The 21,984-nt window shown below is 45.3% G+C and overlaps 1 protein-coding gene across 3 annotated transcripts in view; it reads right to left on the reverse strand.

Moving 5' to 3' along the window:
* PACC1 (proton activated chloride channel 1) overlaps positions 1-21,019 on the reverse strand; it is a 48,473-nt gene extending 27,454 nt beyond the window's left edge. For 2 of the 3 annotated variants that reach the window (XM_060131009.1, XM_060131026.1), the window contains exons 1-2: positions 20,858-21,019; positions 16,704-16,800 (exon numbers count right to left, since the gene is read on the reverse strand). In XM_060131009.1, the coding sequence (XP_059986992.1) occupies positions 16,704-16,800; positions 20,858-20,893 (133 nt within the window). In that variant the 5' untranslated portion in view covers positions 20,894-21,019. Of the gene's footprint in view, positions 1-16,703; positions 16,801-20,857 lie in introns of those variants that run through there. The other variant, XM_060131017.1, reaches the window with a different exon arrangement.
* Between the last annotated feature and the right edge of the window lie 965 nt (positions 21,020-21,984).

Here is a 21,984-nt window from a genome sequence, read left to right on the forward strand (position 1 = left end):
CAGAGTGCCTGCTCAATGAATTACTGTTATTGGAGACCCAGAACGTACCCACTACTCCTCAAAAAATGAAGCCCTCAATGATGAAGATAACAAAGATGAAGAGCATGGAATGACAATCTCATAATAATTAACTAGAAAAAATATATGCTGAAGATAAAATGGAGGTGGGGCAGAATACAGTGTCTTTCATATAGTAGTCATGTAATGTTTCCATGTCTGTTAAATGAATGAATAACCCAAATAACAGATGAACTAAGTCTTACAATGCTTACTAGCTACCCTGAATTGGTCAGAGAATACTAGTGTATTTCAGGCACATAAAAGAAGTTATCCAATCTAAAAAAACCAACTGGTGTGCCTTATTATTTCTGGTAAAATAGTTTAGAAAATTCTTACTTTACAGGAATGGCAATTCCCAGAAGTGTCTGTGTGGTTCCTTCAGGCTGTGAAGAACAGGTTACTGCTGACAATGGCTGTTTACTCTAAAAGGAACCAGGAAGCCCCAAGGAAATCCCTTGGGTAGCTGAGAGTGAAGCCAAGGTACAAGCAGCTCTAGTTCTCCAAAAGGAATTAAAGCAATTCAGTTTTTCAACTTCCTTTGTCTCTGATTCTACTTTGGCTGCTTATTGTTTAGTAGGTCCCTAGTGGGACTGTGTCAATTTCTGCACCCTCACAGCTCTGCCACCTGCCTTCCCACTGTGTTCCTCTCATGACCCTGCTCCACTTTACTCCTGAAGTCCCTCTCTCTGAGTTTTGCATGCAGACCCCCTCCTGGAGAGTATCCTGTATAGGGTACCCCATTAGGCACCTCACAAGACACTGCCCTTCTCCACACCCAGCCTGTAGATGGCTTCCCTTAGCTCTGGTGCTGATTCCTGATCAGTCACATGTAGCTTGGCTGCAGGGCCACAGGACCCAAAGTACGGTGGTTTGTGCACAGGGACCTACCCATAGCTGTTTTGCTTGGAAAGCACTCCCAGCCCCCATGGTCCATGTGAGACCACAGGTTCACTTCAAAACATGGCAGGTGGGGTGTTGTGAAGATGGCGGAAGAGTAAGACGCGGAGATCACCTTCCTTCCCACAGATACATCAGAAATACATCTACATGTGGAACAACTCCTATAGAACACCTACTGAATGCTGGCAGAAGACCTCAGACCTCCCAAAAAGCAAGAAACTCCCCACGTACCTGGGTAGGGCAAAAGAAAAAAGAATAAACAGAGACAAAAGAATAGGGACGGGACCTGCACCAGTGGGAGGGAGCTGTGAAGGAGGAAAGGTTTCCACACACTAGGAAGCCCCTTCGCCGGCGGAGACTGCGGGTGGCAGACGGGGGAACTTCGGAGCCGCGGAGGAAAGCACAGCAACAGGGGTGCGGAGGGCAAAGCAGGGAGATTCCCGCACAGAGGATCGGTGCCGACCGGCACTCACCAGCACGAGAGGCTTGTCTGCTCACTTGCCAGGGCGGGTGGGACTGCAAGCTGAGGCTCGGGCTTTGGTCGGAGCGCAGGGAGAGGACTGGGGTTGGCGGCGTGAACACAGCCTGCAGGGGTTTGTGCACCATGGCTAGCCGGGCGGGAGTCCGGGAAAAGGTCTAGAGCTGCCGAAGAGGCAAGAGACTTTTTCTTCCCTCTTTGTTTCCTGGTGCACGAGGAGAGGGGATTAAGAGCGCTGCTTGAAAGAACGCCAGAGACGGGCGCGAGCCGCGGCTAAAAGCGCGAACCCCAGAGACGGGCGGGAGACACTAAGGCTGCTGCTGCCGCCACCAAGAAGCCTGTGTGCGAGCACAGGTCACTCTCCACACCCCTCTTCCGCGGAGCCTGTGCAGCCCGCCACTATCAGCTTCCCGGGATCCAGGGACAACTTCCCCAGGAGAATGCACGGCGCGCCTCAGGCTGGTGCAACGTCACGCCGACCTCCGCCGCTGCAGGCTCGCCCCGCAACCCGCGCCCCTCCCTCCCCCCGGCCTGAGTGAGCCAGAGCCCCCGAAACAGCGGCTCCTTTAACCCCATCCTGTCTGAGCAAGGAACAGACGCCCTCCAGCGACCTACACGCAGAGGCGGGGCCAAATCCAAAGCTGAGCCCCGGGGGGGCTGTGAGAACAAAGAAGAGAAGGGGCAATCTCTCCCAGCGGCCTCAGAAGCAGCGGATTAAAGCTCCACAGTCAACTTGATGTACCTGCATCTGTGGAATACATGAATAGACAACGGATCATCCCAAATTGGCGAGGTGGACTTTGAGAACAAGATTTATGATTTTTTCCCCTTTTCGTCTTTATGTGAGCGTGTATATGTATGCTTCTGTGTGAGATTTTGTCTGTATAGCTTTGCTTCCACCATTTGTTCTAAGGTTCTATCTGTCCGTTTTTTTCCTTAATAATTATTTTTTAATTTAATAACTTTATTTTATTTTACTTTATCTTCTTTCTTTCTTTTTTCCTTCCTTCCCTCCTTCCTTCCTTCATTCCTTCCTCCCATCCTCCCTCTCTCCCTCCTTTCTTTCTTTCCTTCTTTCTTTCTTTCTTCCTACTTCTACTAATTCTTTCTCTCTACTTTTTCTCCCTTTTATTCTGAGCTGTGTGGATGAAAGGCTCTTGGTGCTGCAGCCAGGTGTCAGTGCTGTGGCTCTGAGGTGGAAGAGCCAACTTCAGGACAACAAGAGACCTCCCAGCTCCACATAATATCAAAAGGCAAAAATCTCCCAGAGACCTCCATCTCGACACCAGCACCCAGCTTCATTCAACGACCAGCAAGCTACAGTGCTGGACACCCTATGCCAAACAACTAGCAAAACAGGAACACAACCCCACCCATTAGCAGAGAGGCTGCCTAAAATAATAAGTACACAGACACCCCAAAACACACCACCAGACGTGGACCTGCCCACCAGAGAGACAAGATCCAGCCTCATCCACCACAACACAGGCACTAGTCCCCTCCACCAGGAAGCCTACACAACCCACTGAACCAACCTTAGCCACTGGGGACAGACATCAAAAACAACGGGAACTACGAACGTGCAGTCTGCAAAAAGGAGACCCCAAACACAGTAAGATAAGCAAAATGACAAGACAGAAAAACACACAGCAGATGAAGGAGCAAGATAAAAACGCACCAGACCTAACAAATGAAGAGGAAACAGGCAATCTACCTGAAAAAGAATTCAGAATAATGATAGTAAAGATGATCCAAAATCTTGGAAATAGAATAGACAAAATGCAAGAAACATGTAACAAGGACCTAGAAGAACTAAAGATGAAACAAACAGTGATGAACAACACAATAAATGAAATGAAAAATACTCTAGATGGGATCAATAGCAGAATAACTGAGGCAGAAGAACGGATAAGTGACCTGGAAGATAAAATAGTGGAAATAACTACTGCAGAGAAGAATAAAGAAAAAAGAATGAAAAGAACTGAGGACAGTCTCAGAGACCTCTGGGACAACATTAAACACACCAACATTCAATTTTCTCTTCTTCCAGAAGAAGAAGAGAAAAAGAAAGGGGCTGAGAATATATTTGAAGAGATTATAGTTGAAAACTTCCCTAATATGGGAAAGGAAATAGTTAATCAAGTCCAGGAAGCACAGAGAGTCCCATACAGGATAAATCCAAGGAGAAATACGCCAAGACACATATTAATCAAACTGTCAAAAATTAAATACAAAGAAAGCATATTAAAAGCAGCAAGGGAAAAACAACAAATAACACACAAGGGAATCCCCATAAGGTTAACAGCCGATCTCTCAGCAGAAACTCTGCAAGCCAGAAGGGAGTGGCAGGACATACTGAAAGTGATGAAGGAGAAAAACGTGCAACCAAGATTACTCTACCCAGCAAGGATCTCATTCAGATTTGATGGAGAAATTAAAACCTTTACAGACAAGCAAAAGCTGAGAGAGTTCAGCACCACCAAACCAGCTTTACAACAAATGCTAAAGGAACTTCTCTAGGCAAGAAACACAAGAGAAGGAAAAGACCTACAATAACAAACTCAAAACAATTTAGAAAATGGGAATAGGAACATACATATCGATAATTACCTTAAATGTAAATGGACTAAATGCTCCCACCAAAAGACACAGATTGGCTGAATGGATACAAAAACAAGACCCATATATATGCTATCTATAAGAGACTCACTTCAGACCTAGAGACACATACAGACTTAAAGTAAGGGGATGGAAAAAGATACTCCATGCAAATGGAAACCAAAAGAAAGCTGGAGTAGCAATTCTCGTATCAGACAAAATAGACTTTAAAATAAAGACTATTACAAGAGACAAAGAAGGACACTACATAATGATCAAGGGATCAATCCAAGAAGAAGATATAACAATTGTAAATATCTGTGCACCCAACATAGGAGCACCTCAATACGTAAGGCAAATACTAACAGCCATAAAAGGCGAAATCGACAGTAACACATTCATAGTAGGGGACTTTAACACCCCACTTTCACCCATGGACAGATCATCCAAAATGAAAATAAATAAGGAAACACAAACTTTAAATGATACATTAAACAAGATGGACTTAATTGATATTTATAGGACACTCCATCCAAAAACAACAGAATACACATTCTTCTCAAGTGCTCATGGAACATTCTCCAGGATAGATCATATCTTGGGTCACAAATCAAGCCTTGGCAAATTTAAGAAAATTGAAATTGTATCAAGTATCTTTTCCGACCACAACGCCATGAGACTAGATATCAATTACAGGAAAAGATCTGTAAAAAATACAAAAACATGGAGGCTAAACAATACACTACTTAATAACGAAGTGATCACTGAAGAAATCAAAGAGGAAATCAAAAAATACCTAGAAACAAATGACAGTGAAAACACGACGACCCAAAACCTATGGGATGCAGCAAAAGCAGTTCTAAGAGGGAAGTTTATAGCAATACAAGCCCACCTTAAGAAACAAGAAACATCTCGAATAAACAACCTAACCTTGCACCTCAAGCAATTAGAGAAAGAAGAACAAAAAAACCCCAAAGTTAGCAAAAGGAAAGAAATCATAAAAATCAGATCAGAAATAAATGAAAAAGAAATGAAGGAAACAATAGCAAAGATCAATAAAACTAAAAGCTGGTTCTTTGAGAAGATAAACAAAATAGATAAACCATTAGCCAGACTCATCAAGAAAAAAAGGGAGAAGACTCAAATCAATAGAATTAGAAATGAAAAAGAAGAAGTAACAACTGACACTGCAGAAATACAAAAGATCATGAGAGATTACTACAAGAAACTCTATGCCAATAAAATGGATAACATGGAAAAAATGGACAAATTTTTAGAAATGCACAACCTGCCAAGACTGAATCAGGAAGAAACAGAAAATCTGAACAGATCAATCACAAGCACTGAAATTGAAACTGTGATTAAAAATCTTCCAACAAACAAAAGCCCAGGACCAGATGGCTTCACAGGCGAATACCCCAATAAAGATGTTAAAAAAAAAAAAAAGAAAGAAAAAAACCCCAAATCTTCCAACAAACAAAAGCCCAGGACCAGATGGCTTCACAGGCGAATTCTATCAAATATTTAGAGAAGAGCTAACACCTATCCTTCTCAAACTCTTCCAAAATATAGCAGAGGGAGGAACACTCCCAAATTCATTCTACGAGGCCACCAACACCTTGATACCAAAACCAGACAAGGATGTCACAAAGAAAGAAAACTACAGGCCAGGATCACTGATGAACATAGATGCAAAAATCCTCAACAAAGTACTAGCAAACAGAATCCAACAGCACATTAAAAGGATCATACACCATGATCAAGTGGGGTTTATTCCAGGAATGCAAGGATTCTTCAATATACACAAATCAATCAATGTGATAAACCACATTAACAAACTGAAGGAGAAAAACAATATGATCATCTCAATAGATGCAGAGAAAGCTTTTGACAAAATTCAACACCCATTTATGATAAAAACCCTGCAGAAAGTAGGCATAGAGGGAACTTTCCTCAACATAATAAAGGCCATATATGACAAGCCCACAGCCAACATCATCCTCAATGGTAAAAAACTGCAAGCATTTCCACTAAGATCAGGAACAAGACAAGGTTGCCCACTCTCACCACTGTTGCTCAACATAGTTTTGGAAGTTTTAGCCATAGCAATCAGAGAAGAAAAGGAAATAAAAGGAATCCAAATCAGAAAAGAAGAAGTAAAGCTGTCACTGTTTGCAGATGACATGATACTACACATAGAGAATCCTAAAGATGCTACCAGAAAACTACTAGAGCTAATCAATGAATTTGGTAAAGTAGCAGGATACAAAATTAATGCACAGAAATCTCTTGCATTCCTATACACTAATGATGAAAAATCTGAAAGTGAAATCAAGAAAACACTCCCATTTACCATTGCAACAAAAAGAATAAAATATCTAGGAATAAACCTACCTAAGGAGACAAAAGACCTGTATGCAGAAAATTATAAGACACTGATGAAAGAAATTAAAGATGATACAAATAGATGGAGAGATATACCATGTTCTTGGATTGGAAGAATCAACATTGTGAAAATGTCTCTACTACCCAAAGCAATCTACAAATTCAATGCAATCCCTACCAAACTACCACTGGCATTTTTCACAGAACTAAAACAAAAAATTTCACAATTTGTATGGAAACACAAAAGACCCCGAATAGCCAAAGCAATCTTGAGAATGAAAAATGGAGCTGGAGGAATCAGGCTCCCTGACTTCAGACTATACTACGAGGCTACAGTAATCAAGACAGTATGGTACTGGCACAAAAACAGAAAGATAGATGAATGGAACAGGATAGAAAGCCCAGAGATAAACCCACACACATATGGTCACCTTATCTTTGATAAAGGAGGCAGGAATGTACAGTGGAGAAAGGCCAGCCTCTTCAATAAGTGGTGCTGGGAAAACTGGACAGGTACATGTAAAAGTATGAAATTAGATCACTCCCTAACACCATACACAAAAATAAGCTCAAAATGGATTAAAGACCTAAATGTAAGGCCAGAAACTATCAAACTCTTAGAGGAAAACATAGGCAGAACACTCTATGACATAAATCACAGCAAGATCCTTTTTGACCCACCTCCTAGAGAAATGGAAATAAAAACAAAAATAAACAAATGGGACCTCATGAAACTTCAAAGCTTTTGCACAGCAAAGGAAACCATAAACAAGACCAAAAGACAACCCTCAGAATGGGAGAAAATATTTGCAAATGAAGCAACTGGCAAAGGATTAATTTCCAAAATTTACAAGCAGCTCATGCAGCCCAACATTAAAAAAACAAACAACCCAATCCAAAAATGGGCAGAAGACCTAAACAGACATTTCTCCAAAGAAGACAGACAGATTGCCAACAGACACATGAAAGAATGCTCAACATCATTAATCATTAGGGAAATGCAAATCAAAACTACAATGAGATATCATCTCACACCAGTCAGAATGGCCATCATCAAAAGATCTAGAAACAATAAATGCTGGAGAGGGTGTGGAGAAAAGGGAACACTCTTGCACTGCTGGTGGGAATGTGAATTGGTTCAGCCACTATGGAGAACAGTATAGAGGTTTCTTAAAAAACTACAAATAGAACCACCATATGACCCAGCAATCCCACTACTGGGCATATACCCTGAGAAAACCATAATTCAAAAAGAGTCATGTACCAAAATGTTCATTGCAGCTCTATTTACAATAGCCCAGAGATGGAAACAACCTAAGTGCCCATCATCGGATGAATGGATAAAGAAGATGTGGCACATATATACAAATGAATATTACTCAGCCATAAAAAGAAATGAAATTGAGCTATTTGTAATGAGGTGGATAGACCTAGAGTCTGTCATACAGAGTGAAGTAAGTCAGAAAGAGAAAGACAAATACCGTATGCTAACACTTATATATGGAATTTAAGAAGAAAAAAAAATGTCATGAAGAACCTAGGAGTAAGACGGGAATAAAGACACAGACCTACTGGAGAACGGACTTGAGGATATGGGGAGGGGGAAGGGTGAGCTGTGACAGGGCGAGAGAGAGTCATGGACATATACACACTAACAAACGCAAGGTAGACAGCTAGTGGGAAGCAGCCGCATGGCACAGGGATATCGGCTCGGTGCTTTGTGACCGACTGGAAGGGTGGGATAGGGAAGGTGGGAGGGAGGGAGACGCAAGAGGGAAGAGATATGGGAACATATGTATATGTATAGCTGATTCACTTTGTTATAAAGCAGAAAGTAACACACCATTGTAAAGCAATTATACCCCAATAAAGATGTTTAAAAAAAAAACATGGCAGGTAAAAGCATATTCACTGTCATGAGCTGCTCATAACTGCAGTGGCAACAGGTTTCAGGTTGCTACATTCTGAGGGGGCTTGAAAAGATCACAAGATAAAAGTGAAGGACTGAATTGGTGTGTAACGTCTGAATAGAATTGTTAAGAGTTGGTAGGGACCTGAAAGGGTATCTGGTCCAACCCCATTCCTTGTGCAGTGATCCTGGTCCCACAGTCAACACCTGGCACAGAATGAGGGTCCTAGAGTCCTGACTCCTAGCGCATGCTCTTCCGCTACACGACAGTAAACATCAGTCCTTAAGATTCAGTTACTAATGACGATAAAAGAAGATCTGATTGAAAAAACGTAACTTCAAAACAAGCAGAACATTTTTAAGGTAAACTGCATATTACGTCTAGGCTGTACAACATGATGAACAATGACAGGCATCTGTGGGCAGGTGTCTCCGCTATCACAGCCAGAACATGATTTGAAATGTTCTGCCTTCATGGTGTCTTTGGTTAGGGAAAGAGGTGACTTTCTCCCTACTTATTCTCGAAACTTCAAAAACAAACTAATTTAAGGCAAAAAGGCAAAAACTTTAAGGCAAAAAACTAATTTAACAGAAAGGTCACATGACAACTGCACCATCTGCATTTGTTTGGCAGGGGTACCAGGACAAATTACTCTCGTGGGAACACGGGCCCAGAGTCTCTTCTGTTTCATTCACAGAAGCCAGGTTTAGCCTCTTCACAGGCCCTTCACTGATCCACAAATTGGCATGTAACGTAAATAAAACACTGTAGAATTGTTTATCATCCACACGTGCTATACGTGACACTCCGATTCTAAAAGTAGACACCGTTTCATTTTACCATTCTTTTAGACGGGTGCTGGATATCTGAGAAAATGTCCCACACACTCTGCAGTCAGAAAAACCAAACTCTGGCTTTTTTTGTGGCAAGCAGGATGAATGTATTTTAAAAGTATACATCCTTTATATATATATGCAAAGTCACAGTAGTAGAAGAGAAAAATAATGCACAAGATTTTCTTGGGAAAGGTAATTTATGAGTTTTGTAAAACCCATTACAGAATTGCTTCAAAAACCCAAACTTGCCCCAGAATGTAAGTCAGGCCATTAAGAGGATATGCAAAACATTGTGGGACCTTTATTTACAGGAAAGGAAACTGGCTGACTACCGCAACCCTGCAAGACTCTACCTTGCAGAGAGCACTGGGCTAAGATGCATTCAGATTGTGAAGAAGAAATGACTTCTTTATCTCTTTTTCTTTTTAGTGATGTGGTGGGTTTGTTGTTTTAATTTTGTTTTGGTTTTTCTGTGAGATATAATTTACCTACCATAAAATTTACCTTTTTAAAGTGAATATATTTTGTAGTTTTTAAAATATTCACAAGGTGTATAACCATAACCACTAATTACAGAACGTTGTCATTACCCAAAAAGAAACTCCACACCCATTAGCAGTCACTCCACCTTTCTCCTGGTCCCTGGTAACCAATAATCTATTGGGTCGGCCAAAAGTTTCATTCAGTTTTTTCCGTAAGATGGCTCTGGTAGCACTTAGTTGTCCTTAACTTTGTTCAAAACAATTCTGTTAGATTGCTTGTGAGAGCTGTCATATCAGCGTGCATTTACAAAAAGACTTATCAAAATTTGTGAATTTCTGTGTAGTCATTCTAATATGGAAGATGGAAAAGAGCAACATTTTCAGCATATTATGCTTTATTATTTTAAGAAAGGTAAAAACACAACCGAAATGCAAAAAAAGATTTGTTCAGTGTATGGAGAAGGTGCTGTGACTGATTGAACGTGTCAAAAGTGGTTTGCAAAGTTTTGTGTTGGAGATTTCTTGCTAGAGGATGCTCCATGGTTGGGTAGACCAGTTGAAGTTGATAGCAATCAAATTGAGACATTAATTGAGAACAATCAACGTTATACCACACTGAAGATAGCTGCTGACATACTCAAAATATCCAAATCAAGCGTTGAAAATCATCTGCACCAGCTTGGTTATGTTAATCGTTTTGATGTTTGGGTTCCACATAAGTTGAGCCAAAAAAACCTTCTTGACCATATTTCCACACGCGAGTCTCTAATATAATGAAAATTTTCCGCTTTTTTTTTTTTTAAGATTTATTACTTATTTATTTAATTTATTTATTTTTGGCTGCATCAGGTCTTAGTTGCGGCATGCAGGCTCTTCGTTGCAGTGCGCGGGCTTCTCTCTAGTTGTGGCGTGTGGGTTTTCTCTTCTCTAGTTGTGGCGTATAAGCTCCAGGGCGCGAGGCCTCTGTAGTTGTGGCGCACGGGTTTCAGAGCACACGGGCTCTGTAGTTTGCAGCACACAGGCTCTAGTTGAGGCACACCAGCTCAGTAGTTGCGGCACACGGGTGTAGTTGCCCCACAGCATGTGGGATCTTAGTTCCCTGACCAGGGATCGAACCTGCGTCCCCTGCATTGTAAGGCGGATTCTTTGCCACTGGACCATGAGGGAAGTCCCAAATGTCCCGTTTTTAAAACAAACTGTGACAGGCGATGAAAAGTGGATACTGTACAATAATGTGGAATGGAAGAGATCATGGGGCAAGCGAAATGAACCACCACCAACCATACCAAAGGCCGTCTTCATCCAAATAAGGTGATGTTGTGTATACAGTGCGATTGGAAGGGAGGCCTCTACTATGAGCTTCTTCTGGAAAACAAAACGATTAATTCCAAAAACTACTGCTCCCAATTAGACCAACTGAAAGCAGAACTCGTGGAAAAGCATCTGGAATTAGTCAACAGAAAACACATAATCTTCCAACAGGATAACGCAAGATGGCATGTTTCTTTGATGACCAAGGAAAAATTGTTACAGTTTGGCTAGGAAGTTCTGATTCATGTGCCATATTCACCAGACATTGCATCTTCGAATTTCCATTTATTTCGGTCTTTAAAAAATTCTCTTAATGGAAAAATTTTCAATTCCCTGGAAGACTGTAAAAGGCACCTAGAAGAGTTCCTTGCTCAAAAAGATAAAAAGTTTTGGGAATGTGGAATTATGAAGTTGCCTGAAAAATGGCAGAAGGTAGTGGCACAAAAGGGTGAATACATTGTTCAATAAAGTTCTTGGTGAAAATGAAAAATGTGTCTTTTATTTTTACTTAAAAACCGAAGGCATTTTCCGGCCAACACAATACTTTCTCTTTCTATGGATATTCTAGGCAAGTCACATAAATGGAATCATATAATATGTGACCTTTTGTGTCTGACTTCTTTCAACGTATGGGGGTTCTAATTTCTCTATATCCTCACCAAAACTTGTTAATCATCATCTTATTGATTGCAGCCATCCTTGTAGGTATGAAGTGGTATCTCACTGTGGTTTAGATTTGCCTTTCCCTGATAACTAATGATGTTGAGCATCTCTTCATGTGTTTACTGGTCATTTGGATATCTTCTTTGAAGAAACATTACTCAGATTCTTTGCCCATTTTTTAATTGGGTTGTCTTTTTATTATTGAGCGTAAGAGTTCTTTATATATTCTAAATACAAGTCCCTTATCAGATATATGATTTGAAAATTTCTCCCATCTTGCGGGCTATCTTTTCACTTTCTTGATAGTAGCCTTTGATGCACAAAAGTTTTTCATTTTGATGAGGTCCAATTTACCTATTTTTCCTTTGGTTGCTTATCTTTATCTATTCTATTAATATACAACTGTTTCCATGGAGAACTGATTGTAATGACGAATTAACTGTTTTCCTCAATGTGATTACATCTCTGATGTAATAAACTGCTTATTCAATTAGCATGTCTGGTCTCATCTCTCCCTTTGAAAAGAATAATAAGTGGTTGTGCTTCCCCTGATAGAGAGGCAACGAACAGACTGAGGCTTTTACCACATTATGGTATGGAATTCTTTATCTCAGAGAGTAACATTGGGAACATAATCCTGGGCGCTAGGTGCTTAACTCAAACCTCAGTTGCTAAATGCTCAGCAGCCTCATACTGTCTTCCTGTCCTGCTACTCTTAGTTCCAGGCCCTGCATTCAACTCCAGCTCCACCTCCTCTTCTGACCTCCAAGTGTGGACATCCTCCGAGGCTCAGTCTCCATGGCCCTCTCCTGCTCATTCCACGTTCTGTGTCCCTGGCTTTCTTCCAGGCCCCTAAACCGCCCACTACGGGTCCTCTCTCCGGTCAACCCTATACCTCTCACTGCCTCTAGGCCATCTCTAACCAGACCCACCACATCAACTGAAGCGTGGTGTGTGCACCACAGATGAGCATCTTCTCTTCCAGCCACTTGCCCCTCCGGACTCTGTCTCTGTATGGTATTATTCTCCCACTCACCTGGCTTCCAACCTCAGAGTCTTCTTTGGTTCTTTCTTCTACCCCCTCTCCTACCTCAAAGCAGCCTATCACATCAGCCTTCAGCCTTTGACATGGCACAGTTGTCTCACTTCACCTTAATCCAGGCCCACAACCTGCCACACTGATCTTCCTAACATGCCCACTTCACTCCTCTTACTGCTCTGCTCCACTCCCTTTAAATACTGCCTGCCCCCTAGAGAAAGTCCAAACCCCGACACTCAAAGCCACCCCCAGACCGACCCAGCTGAGCTTTCCTACCTCACCTCCCTCTGCTTCTCCTACCAACCCTCTGCTCCAACCACTGTACCACCCACCAACTCTGAAACACCCTATTGTCATTCCCATCTCTACGTGTTTGCACACACACCCCTCCTCTCTGGCTAGCGCTTCTTTTTCACCCATATATCACCCTCCTTCAGATTAATCCCACTTCCTTCACCAACCAGCCCTCCTTTGTTCACTCCTGAGGCACCTGTCTCTAGCATTTCTTTGGCCCTCATTCACTCATTCAAGTTGGCTTACATGAGATGCCTTCCTGCTCCAAATCCCCACCTCCCTCTCCCAGGGTACCAATACACACTGAGCACCTACAGAGGGCCAGGCACTCTACCAGGCACTGGAGTTACAATGCGGGTGGGGGGGGGACAAACCTTTGTGCCTCACAAAACTCAGGGGCAGGGCCTAGGGGCTGACACAATTAACGAAAGAATTATGGACACTCTCAGCTGTGCCAAATGCTACAAAGGAAAAGTACTGAATACTAGAAAGCAGGTAACAGGGAGAAAAAGACCCCATTAGGTAGCTCAGGGCAGGCTGTGAGGAAGGAGGGCAAGTTCTTCTTTGGGTAACCTCCCTTCTCTCTCCACATGGCCTGAGTTCCCGGAAGTAGGCCATGCCTCACTCACCTTCTTCGTGGTTTTAGCATTGGGCATAAGGGTGAAGGAATCCATGAGTGACTCTGGTGAAGGAAGGGGAGGATTTTGGAACAAGAAAGCATCTCATCCAGGAACAACTGAGCCAGAGTCAGAACACGTTCAGAGACGGCCCTGGGTTCAATTTGAGCCCTGCTACTCTTTAACTCTGAGCACAGTACTTAACCTCTCTGTGCCCCAGGTTTCTGTCTATAAACTAGGACTAACCGCCTCCCTCAGAGGGTGGCTGGGAAGATTATGGGATAAAGTATATAGAAAAAGCCCTACCCAGGCCTAGTAGAGGAAAGCACCTAATCATTGGTGGCTGCTGTCATTAACCATTATTTTTATTATTCTTAGGGGACTCAGAGGCAGGAAGTGAGCTCTGAAAGTTGTACACCAGGTCATCAAATTCAGGCCAAGTCGCTACTGAGACGAGCCAAAGGGGCTTCTGTGCACTGGACTGTCTACAGTCTAAACAGGAGATGCGCCCAGGAGGGTTTCCCCAAAAGCAGGGAAGGCTCTTTGCCAGCCAAAGGAACTACCCAAAATTTGCTCTGCCTGAGGTCTGGCTGCCTGTCCTGACTGATCTCAGGCCTTGAGGCCCCAGGAATCTGAGGCAAAAGAGAGGCTGCCAAGGTCGAAGGTCATCACGGCCACTTCCTAATTCGCCTGGCATTTATCTATAAAAGGAAACACAACAGGAAACTTCATCTTTCCAAGTCTGGCCTCCCTCCTCTTCCTGCTGTCACCATCTATTCTCTTCTGACTGGGGGCAAGAGAGCAGTGCAGGGTGCAGTAGGCAGAATAAAGGCCCACGAGAGATGTCCACGTCCTCAACCTTGGAGCCTATAAATATGTCAAGTTACACGGCAAAGATGGGATCAGAGTTGCTAATCATCCGACCTTAAAACAGGGAAACTATTCTGGATTCTCTGGATGGGCCCAATGTAATCACAAGGGCTCTTTAAACATGGAAGAGGGAGGCAGAACGAGGAGATGTGAGAAAGACCTGAAGATGGAAGGAGAGACATGACCCAAGGAAGGCAGGCAGCCTCGAGAAGCTGGAAAAGGCACTAAAATGGGTTTTTTCATGGAGACTCCAGATAGGAATTCGCCTGCCGACACCTTAATTTTAGCCCAGTGAGACCCATTTTGGACTTCTGATCTCCAGGACTCTCAGATAATACACCTGAGCTGTTTAAGTCACTAAGTTTGTGGTAACCTGTTACACACACAATAGAAACTAACATACAGGGCTTTTGAACAGTTCTCCCTAGGACCTGAGGGCTTCAGAGGCAATGCCTAGAGTCAGAGTGAGGGTAGTCAGGCTACGACCTTTTACACATTGGGCTTTAATAGAAGGATGCTTAAGATATTTTTTAAAAATCACGGGTGCAGTAGAAAGAGTCTGGGGTCAGACAGAGCTTGATCCAGTCTGTCTGTTGACCAGCTATGTGATCTTCCCACACTTCACTTAGCCTCTCTGAGCCTCAGGGCCTCATCTGGAATCATGAGGATGACCGCCTCCCAGGGTTGTTATGAGAATTAAATGGGCAATGGGGATGACAGAGCCTGGCAGTCAGTAAACATTAGCTGCCCTTCCTGCCTCCTTCCTTCTACAAAGTCCTCTCTAAGGCTTAGGCACAATCACAGAATTTCCTATCCCGTTCCCCTCCCCTACAAATATGGGAATCCAGACGAGCAGAAGCCCACCTCCCTCAATCCACCCAAGAAGCTGGAGTCAGGCTGGGACTCCATTCATTCACTCACTCACTCATTCATTCACTCAATGAATCCTTAGTGCATGGCCAGGGCTGAATGGGGAGCAAAAGGGACTGTCTCCACCCTGGTGGAGTTTACGGTCTAGTAGAACACACAGACATTAATCAAACAGTCAGGCAAACACATATACCATTCCATCAGCAACAGCTGCAAGGGAGAAATGTGTAGGCTACGAGTGACGGGGGAGGTGATCTAGCCAGGAGGTCAGAGAAGGCTTCGCAGGGAAAAAATGAATGAGCTGAGAGCTGAAGGGTGATTACGCATTAACAAGGTGACAGACGGAAGAGAATTCCAGGCAGAGGAATAAAACTACAAAAAGGCCCAGGGGTGGGAAGGAGGCCCAAAGTAAAAGAAGGCCAGCATGGCTGAGGGGCAGTGAAAAAGGGGAAGTAGGGAAGGAAGGAAAAATAAATGACTTTCGGGTTCAACTGGGTGGTGATGGTACCATTCCTGGAAACAGGAGACACTGGAAGAGGGCGAAGCTGGCAGTGGGGAGGCCATGAGGTCAATTCTGGACATGTGGAGTTCAGGGGACCTTTGGGACATCCTGGCAGAGCCACCATCTGGGAATCTGGATACACAGGATATGAGAACAGGTAACCTCTGGGCCAGAGATATAACCACGGCAGTCACGTGTGAGCAAACAGTGACTAAAGCAGGGGAGGGGGCCTGAGTGAGGTCACCTGCCAGAGACTGAGAGAAGGAGGCCTCTGAGAAACATTTAACACCCAAGAGCTGGTGGGTAACTGCAAAGGAGGCTGGAAGGAGTGACCTGAGAAGTAAAGTGTCACATGATGGAAGCTAAGGGAGCAGCGCATATCCAGGATGAAGAAGTGGTTGACAGTATCCAACATTCCTGCAAGGCTCTACAAGATGCCACCTTACTGATGGGACCACCCAGTTGGGCAACAAAACTGGAGAGGCCTGATGTCCGGGGATGAGGCCTATCAGATAATCGCCCAGAGTGCCCTGGGAAGCGACCCAGGTATTAGAGGCTCAACTGCTGACAGCGTCCCTGGGAAAAAGCAACAAAAAAACAGAGACCCAAAGTTCTTGTCATTGTATCCAATGGCCTGGCCTCAGGATCTGGCTCAAACTAGAGGACAGAAAAGAGCAGATGCCGGCTTGGACACATCCTCTGTCCCAAGGCTGGTTAAATATGTATAGCTCTAAAACGAGGGCAATACTTGAGATCCGACACCAGGCAGGGGCTGTGCCTCCGACACAGGTCCCCAGCTGGCGAGGAGCCTGGACTGGGGCCTCCGGCTGCGGCAGTGGCTCAGCACCGTTTGCCGGCACTTCCACCCCCAGCGCTGAACCCACTTACCTGGTAAGATCCCTGGACCCTGGACTTTGACCGCCTCCTTTTCCCGCTCGTCCGCCTGCTCTGAGTTCTCAACCACCTGATCCAGCTCCTCACTCAGCTAAAGGGAGAAACAAAGAGGGCAAGGAAGTCAGCTACATCAGCTTTGCTTTTCTGGACTAGAATAAGAAAGCAGAAGCTGTTTCTCACTTAACTGTCATCAAAAAACAAACAAACAAAAAAAGAAATCACATGATATAGGGTATGTTATACCAATTCTACAGATTAGCACACTGAAGCTCAGAAAATTCAAATAACTTCTGTGTGTTAGTTTCCCAGGCGGCGGTAACAAAGCACCACAAACTGGGTGGCTTAAAATAACAGGAATTTATTCCCTCACAGTTAGGGAGACTAGAAAGCTGAAATCAAGGTGATGGCAAGGTTGGTTCCTTCCAAGGGCTTGAGGGAGAACCTTTTCCATGCCTCTCTTCCAGCTCCAGATAATGGCCAGCAACCCTTGGTGTTCCCTGCTTGTAGACGCATCCCATCTCCGATCTCTGCCTCCATCTTCACACGGAGTCTCTGTGTCTCCACATGGTCAATCTTCTTATAAGGACATCATTCGTACTGGGTTAGGGCCCATTCTACTTCAGCATGACTGCGTCTTAACTAAATACATCTGCAATGACCCTATTTCCAAATAAGGTCACTTTCTGAGGTGCTGGGGGTTAGGACTTCAACATACCTTTTTGAGGAAGACAATTCAACCCACAATACTTTCCATGGCCACAGAGCAAAGAACAAAATCCAAGTTAGTCTAGTTCCAAAACCCATGCTCTTAATCACTTCCCAAAGAAGGAGGAAATGCAAGCTTAGAGTCTGCTGAGGGAGCAGAGGGAACAGAAGTTGGTGTCAGAGCTAAAGTCCACCAACTCAGGCTGCAAATGGCAGAACAAAGTGGGGAGGGCAGACCACCCAGAGACAGGTGCTAATTAGCAGCCTAATAGCAAGCAACAGCCACCTCACTTCATCAGCGTTTTCACCTGTCAAATGGCGACGATGATACAATGATAACCAACAAGGTTCCACAGCATTAAGGAGAAAAGCAAGAAACACCAAGACCAGAGTTTAGAGGAGGACCTATCACTGGATTGGGAGGTGAGGGAGGGGATAGACTTCCCAAGTATTTTCTTAGGCTCACAGGGTCAACACTTAAGGTCGCAGGACATCATTAAAAATTCACCTCTAAGAAACTTGAGTTAAAACAAAGCTCTTACGTATCTAATATTCTTCCATCTCCTTCTCCATGCCTCTGCTCCTGCCCTTTATTTATTTTTAACATCTTTATTGGCGTATAATTGCTTTACATTGTTGTGTTAATTTCTGCTTTATAACAAAGTGAATCAGCCATATGTATACATATATCCCCATATCTCCTCCCTCTTGCATCTCCCTCCCACCCTCCCTATCCCACCCCTCTAGGTGGTCACAAAGCACCGAGCTGATCTCCTTGTGCTATGTGGCTGCTTCCCACGAGCTATCTATTTTACATTTGGTAGTGTATATATGTCCATGCCCCTCTCTCACTTCACCCCAACTTACCCTTCCCCCTCCCCGTGTCCTCAAATCCATTCTCTACGTCTGCGTCTTTATTGCTCCTCCCCTTTAGAATCAGGTAAAGCCTCTAGTTTAAAGCCCTAAAGCCCAAAAGAAAAGAAAACCAACACGTGAAAGATGACACCATGAAACACAGGCCCACAGTGGGAAGGAACACAGATCAAGAGGTCCCCAGGGCTCTTTCCCTTTTGCTGGCCAAAGGGCAAGGAGGATGTTAGTCCTGGGAAGGCCCAGCGCTCTCTGATCCAAGCCTCGCACAGGTTCAGCCTAACCCTAACACACTCCTAGCCCAGTTCCCCTGCTGACTACCTGCAGCCATAATAAACCCACCTCCTTGCCCGGCCCTGGCCAAATTCTCCAATGCCCCATCCTGCAAAACCCAAATCTCCCCCCAGCAAAGAAACCTAACTCGGAGCTAGGTCCACTCTCAGAATGACCCACACAAGAAAGCTTCAGGAGGCCTCCTTCTTCTGAAGAAGGTGAGAGACAGGGACTTCAGAACGGGCCACTAACGAAAGTAAGAGGAGGGGTCCTTCCAGTGTCTCCCACCAACGGAAACTGAATCCACCCTCGGCCTTACCCCTGCAAGCAGGATAACCGCCTATATTTTAATAAACATTTTAGGAGCCCTGCTAGGTAAGGAGATAATGCAGGTTGCGTGTGAATGGTGAGGGACATGGTCCTGTAAACCAGGACCCCAAAACTCCCCAGAAGCAGGAGCTGCCCACACCCTGCTAATAAGAACTAGCATTCACTGAGGGGTCACGACTGCCAGGCACTGAGCTGAGCACTTTCACAGACCAACTCATCTAACCCTCAGAGCCCTGTGAGATAGGGACTATCATTACCTTCATTTTGCAGATGAAGAAACTTGAGGCTCAGAGAAGTTAAGTAACTTGACAAAAGTCACACAAATGGCAAGAGGCGAGGCAGGATAGGAATGCGGGTTTTTTGACTTAAAAGTCCTAGTATCTACCCACTATGCTCTATTCCCTACAAACCTGAAAACTTTCAGAGTCAAGGAAAGACACAACTCATTTCCCAGGATTCCCCCACTGCCTTGGGTACAGAATCTAGGGGCCACAGAAACCACAGCACTGGTTAAAATCCATCAGGCTCCTTTGGGACAAAGGAAATGGTAGGAGAAATACAGAAATTTGTCCCAAAGTCAGATTCTAGCCCAGATCCCACACTACAAAATGGCAAGCCTCAGGCAAATCTCGTCTGTCTTCAACTTGGCTTCCCCTTCTACTACGGGGCTAAGGCATCTGCTTTATATACTCCACACAGTATCATTTACAAAGGGAGAAATGTACATCAGTATTGATCAAGACAGCAGCAGTTCACATGAGAAGGACTGGCAGGATGACAGACTCGTCTGGGAAGTGAGACCCCTATGGAGCATGTGAGATTTGAGATCCCTCCTTGCACAATGGGGGGAATTTTAACCAAAGGAGTTTGAGAAGGGGTTAAAGAAGAAGAAATGGTGTGAGCATAGGCATAGCAGGAGCACGTTTTTAATCTGTGACTTTCCAGTGCCGCCAGAACCTAGGTGGGTGAGGAGATGACGAAGGTAACAGAAGACACGGCTGCAGGGCTGTGAAAGCTTGTAAGAAGTTTGGACTGTTCTGGGTAGACCAACGGCAGCATCAGGTGTATGTAAAAAGGAATGCTCGGAGATCAAGGCAAGGCCCAGCATGGGAGACACCGAAGGGAGAGTTGGTTAGAGCAGACTTGGGGTCACAAACCTGAGGATTGAGGATATGGAACTGCCTGAACTTGCCAAGGGAGGGGAGCACGGTGGGGGACTCAGGGGAGGGAAGAGAACTAGAAATGACCAAGGTTTGGGACCCTAGAGGAGGAGGAGGAGAGCAGTTCACTAGTGTCAGTAAAAGTCAGCAGGAGGAGCTGGTCTGAGGGAAGGGCTGGAACCGCAGCCTGCAGCGCAGCACAGACAAGAATGAGACAAAGAACTGGAAAGTTAGAGTTACAGTCGTGGGAGGAGGTGAAAGTGGAGAGAGAAACGGAACGGGGCGAGAAGCAGCTCTGTCGGTGAAAGCACATTTTCAAAGTTGGTTGGCCATCAAAACGAGCTGTAATTATCGCTATCGTTAGCAGCTGCAGGGGCCACGAGGCCTTGGGCGTGGAGGGAGCTGATGCCCACCGCGCCTCTGCCCAGCTGGGAGGAAGGCGCGGGTGCTTCCACTTGTTGCAAAGAACCTCGGCGTGGGGGGCGGGGGGGAGTCCGCCCGGCGGACCGCGCTGCTGCCTGGGCCGGACGAGGCTTTAATCATTCACCTGATGGTTAAGGGTCGAGACTCCGGGGCCCCGGCTCCATCCTTCTGCCAAGCGAAGGCAGCATCCGGAGGAGGCTCGGCGTCCCGCTTCCTTCCTGCTCCGCCGCAGCTCAGCACGCGGGGACCCCTCCTCCAAAGCACTCACCGCTACTCGGAGGCGGGCTCTGCCCGCCCGGACGCCCCCCACAGCCCAGCCGCCCGGACCCCCGGGACCCGCTCTGCCTCACAAGAAAATTTGCTTTCGCCCCCGCCCCTGCCTTGTACCTCTTGGTAGGATGTGGAGAGCTCCTGGCGGATCATGGCACTGACCGGACCTAAGGCAAACCTGAGCCCGCTGCGATCCCCGGGAAGCAGCTAGGCGAGCACCGCGGCTGCAGCGCCGAGACCTGCCGGCTCTCCGAGGCGAAACCGGTCCGCAGGAGCGGCTTCGAGACAAGGCGGGGCGCACTCGACGCATGCGCCTCGCCCCCGCCGCCGCTGGAGCCGCGAAAGGGTTGCTGGGAAATGTAGTTCTGGGCGTGAGGGCCCCACTCAGCATTCCCGGAGTAGCGAAGCCTTTGAGTTACCCAGAGCCAGGCTTAACCCGCACGTTAGACGCACGTGCTTTCCTCTTCTTTTACTTCCTCTCTTTATTGGAGGGGGAAGGACGGCGAAAATGAGTGGAAAGTGGAACAAGGGGGCCAAGTCAGACAGATAGGAGATCCTAATCTATAATTGAAAGAGGAAGCTTGGCCTTGTAGGTTATAACCATAGTTATAAGCACGTTCGTGCCCATTATGCCTTTCATCCTGCGAGGAACCCTGTAAAGAGTACATTTTTCTCTCTGTTTTACAGGTGAGGAAACTGAGGTACCTTGTTTCAGAAGGGATGGGGAGAAGGCCATAAACAAGTGAAGATTATTTAATCCAGGAACAGACGACAAAATCCAAGTTCTTTCCATTATTCCTGGGCCAGACACTTGGAGTCAGGACTTCTAGATTCTTGTCCTGGCTCTGCCCTTCTCCCACAGGTCTTGTAATACTCTGAGCCATCCTCTGTTCACCTTAGAATGCAACTGCTAAACCCTGCCCTGCTTCACAGGTCCTTATTTGAGCCAAAACAGGTCCTGCAGCAAAACCCAAAGGTGCTGTTCACAGTAGCAAAAGCCTCGTGCCCTGAATGTGGTGGAAAATTGGGTGTTTGCCCTGTGGCAGGGTGGACCCACATCATCCCCTCTTCCTGCTGCCTGAACAGCTGTTCTGTGTGGCTGCCCTGGGCTGCTTAGTAGTGAAGCAGATAGAGGTTGCCTATGCCTTGGTGAATGCTGCTCTGTGTTCCGGGCAGCTGCAACTCTGCAAACCCCTGCACTCAGGGCCTCTTCCCTCCTCAGTGGCAACCATAGTAGCACCAAC

This window comes from Lagenorhynchus albirostris, chromosome 2, assembly GCF_949774975.1.
Source record: "Lagenorhynchus albirostris chromosome 2, mLagAlb1.1, whole genome shotgun sequence".
In the NCBI taxonomy this organism is placed as follows: domain Eukaryota; kingdom Metazoa; phylum Chordata; class Mammalia; order Artiodactyla; family Delphinidae; genus Lagenorhynchus; species Lagenorhynchus albirostris.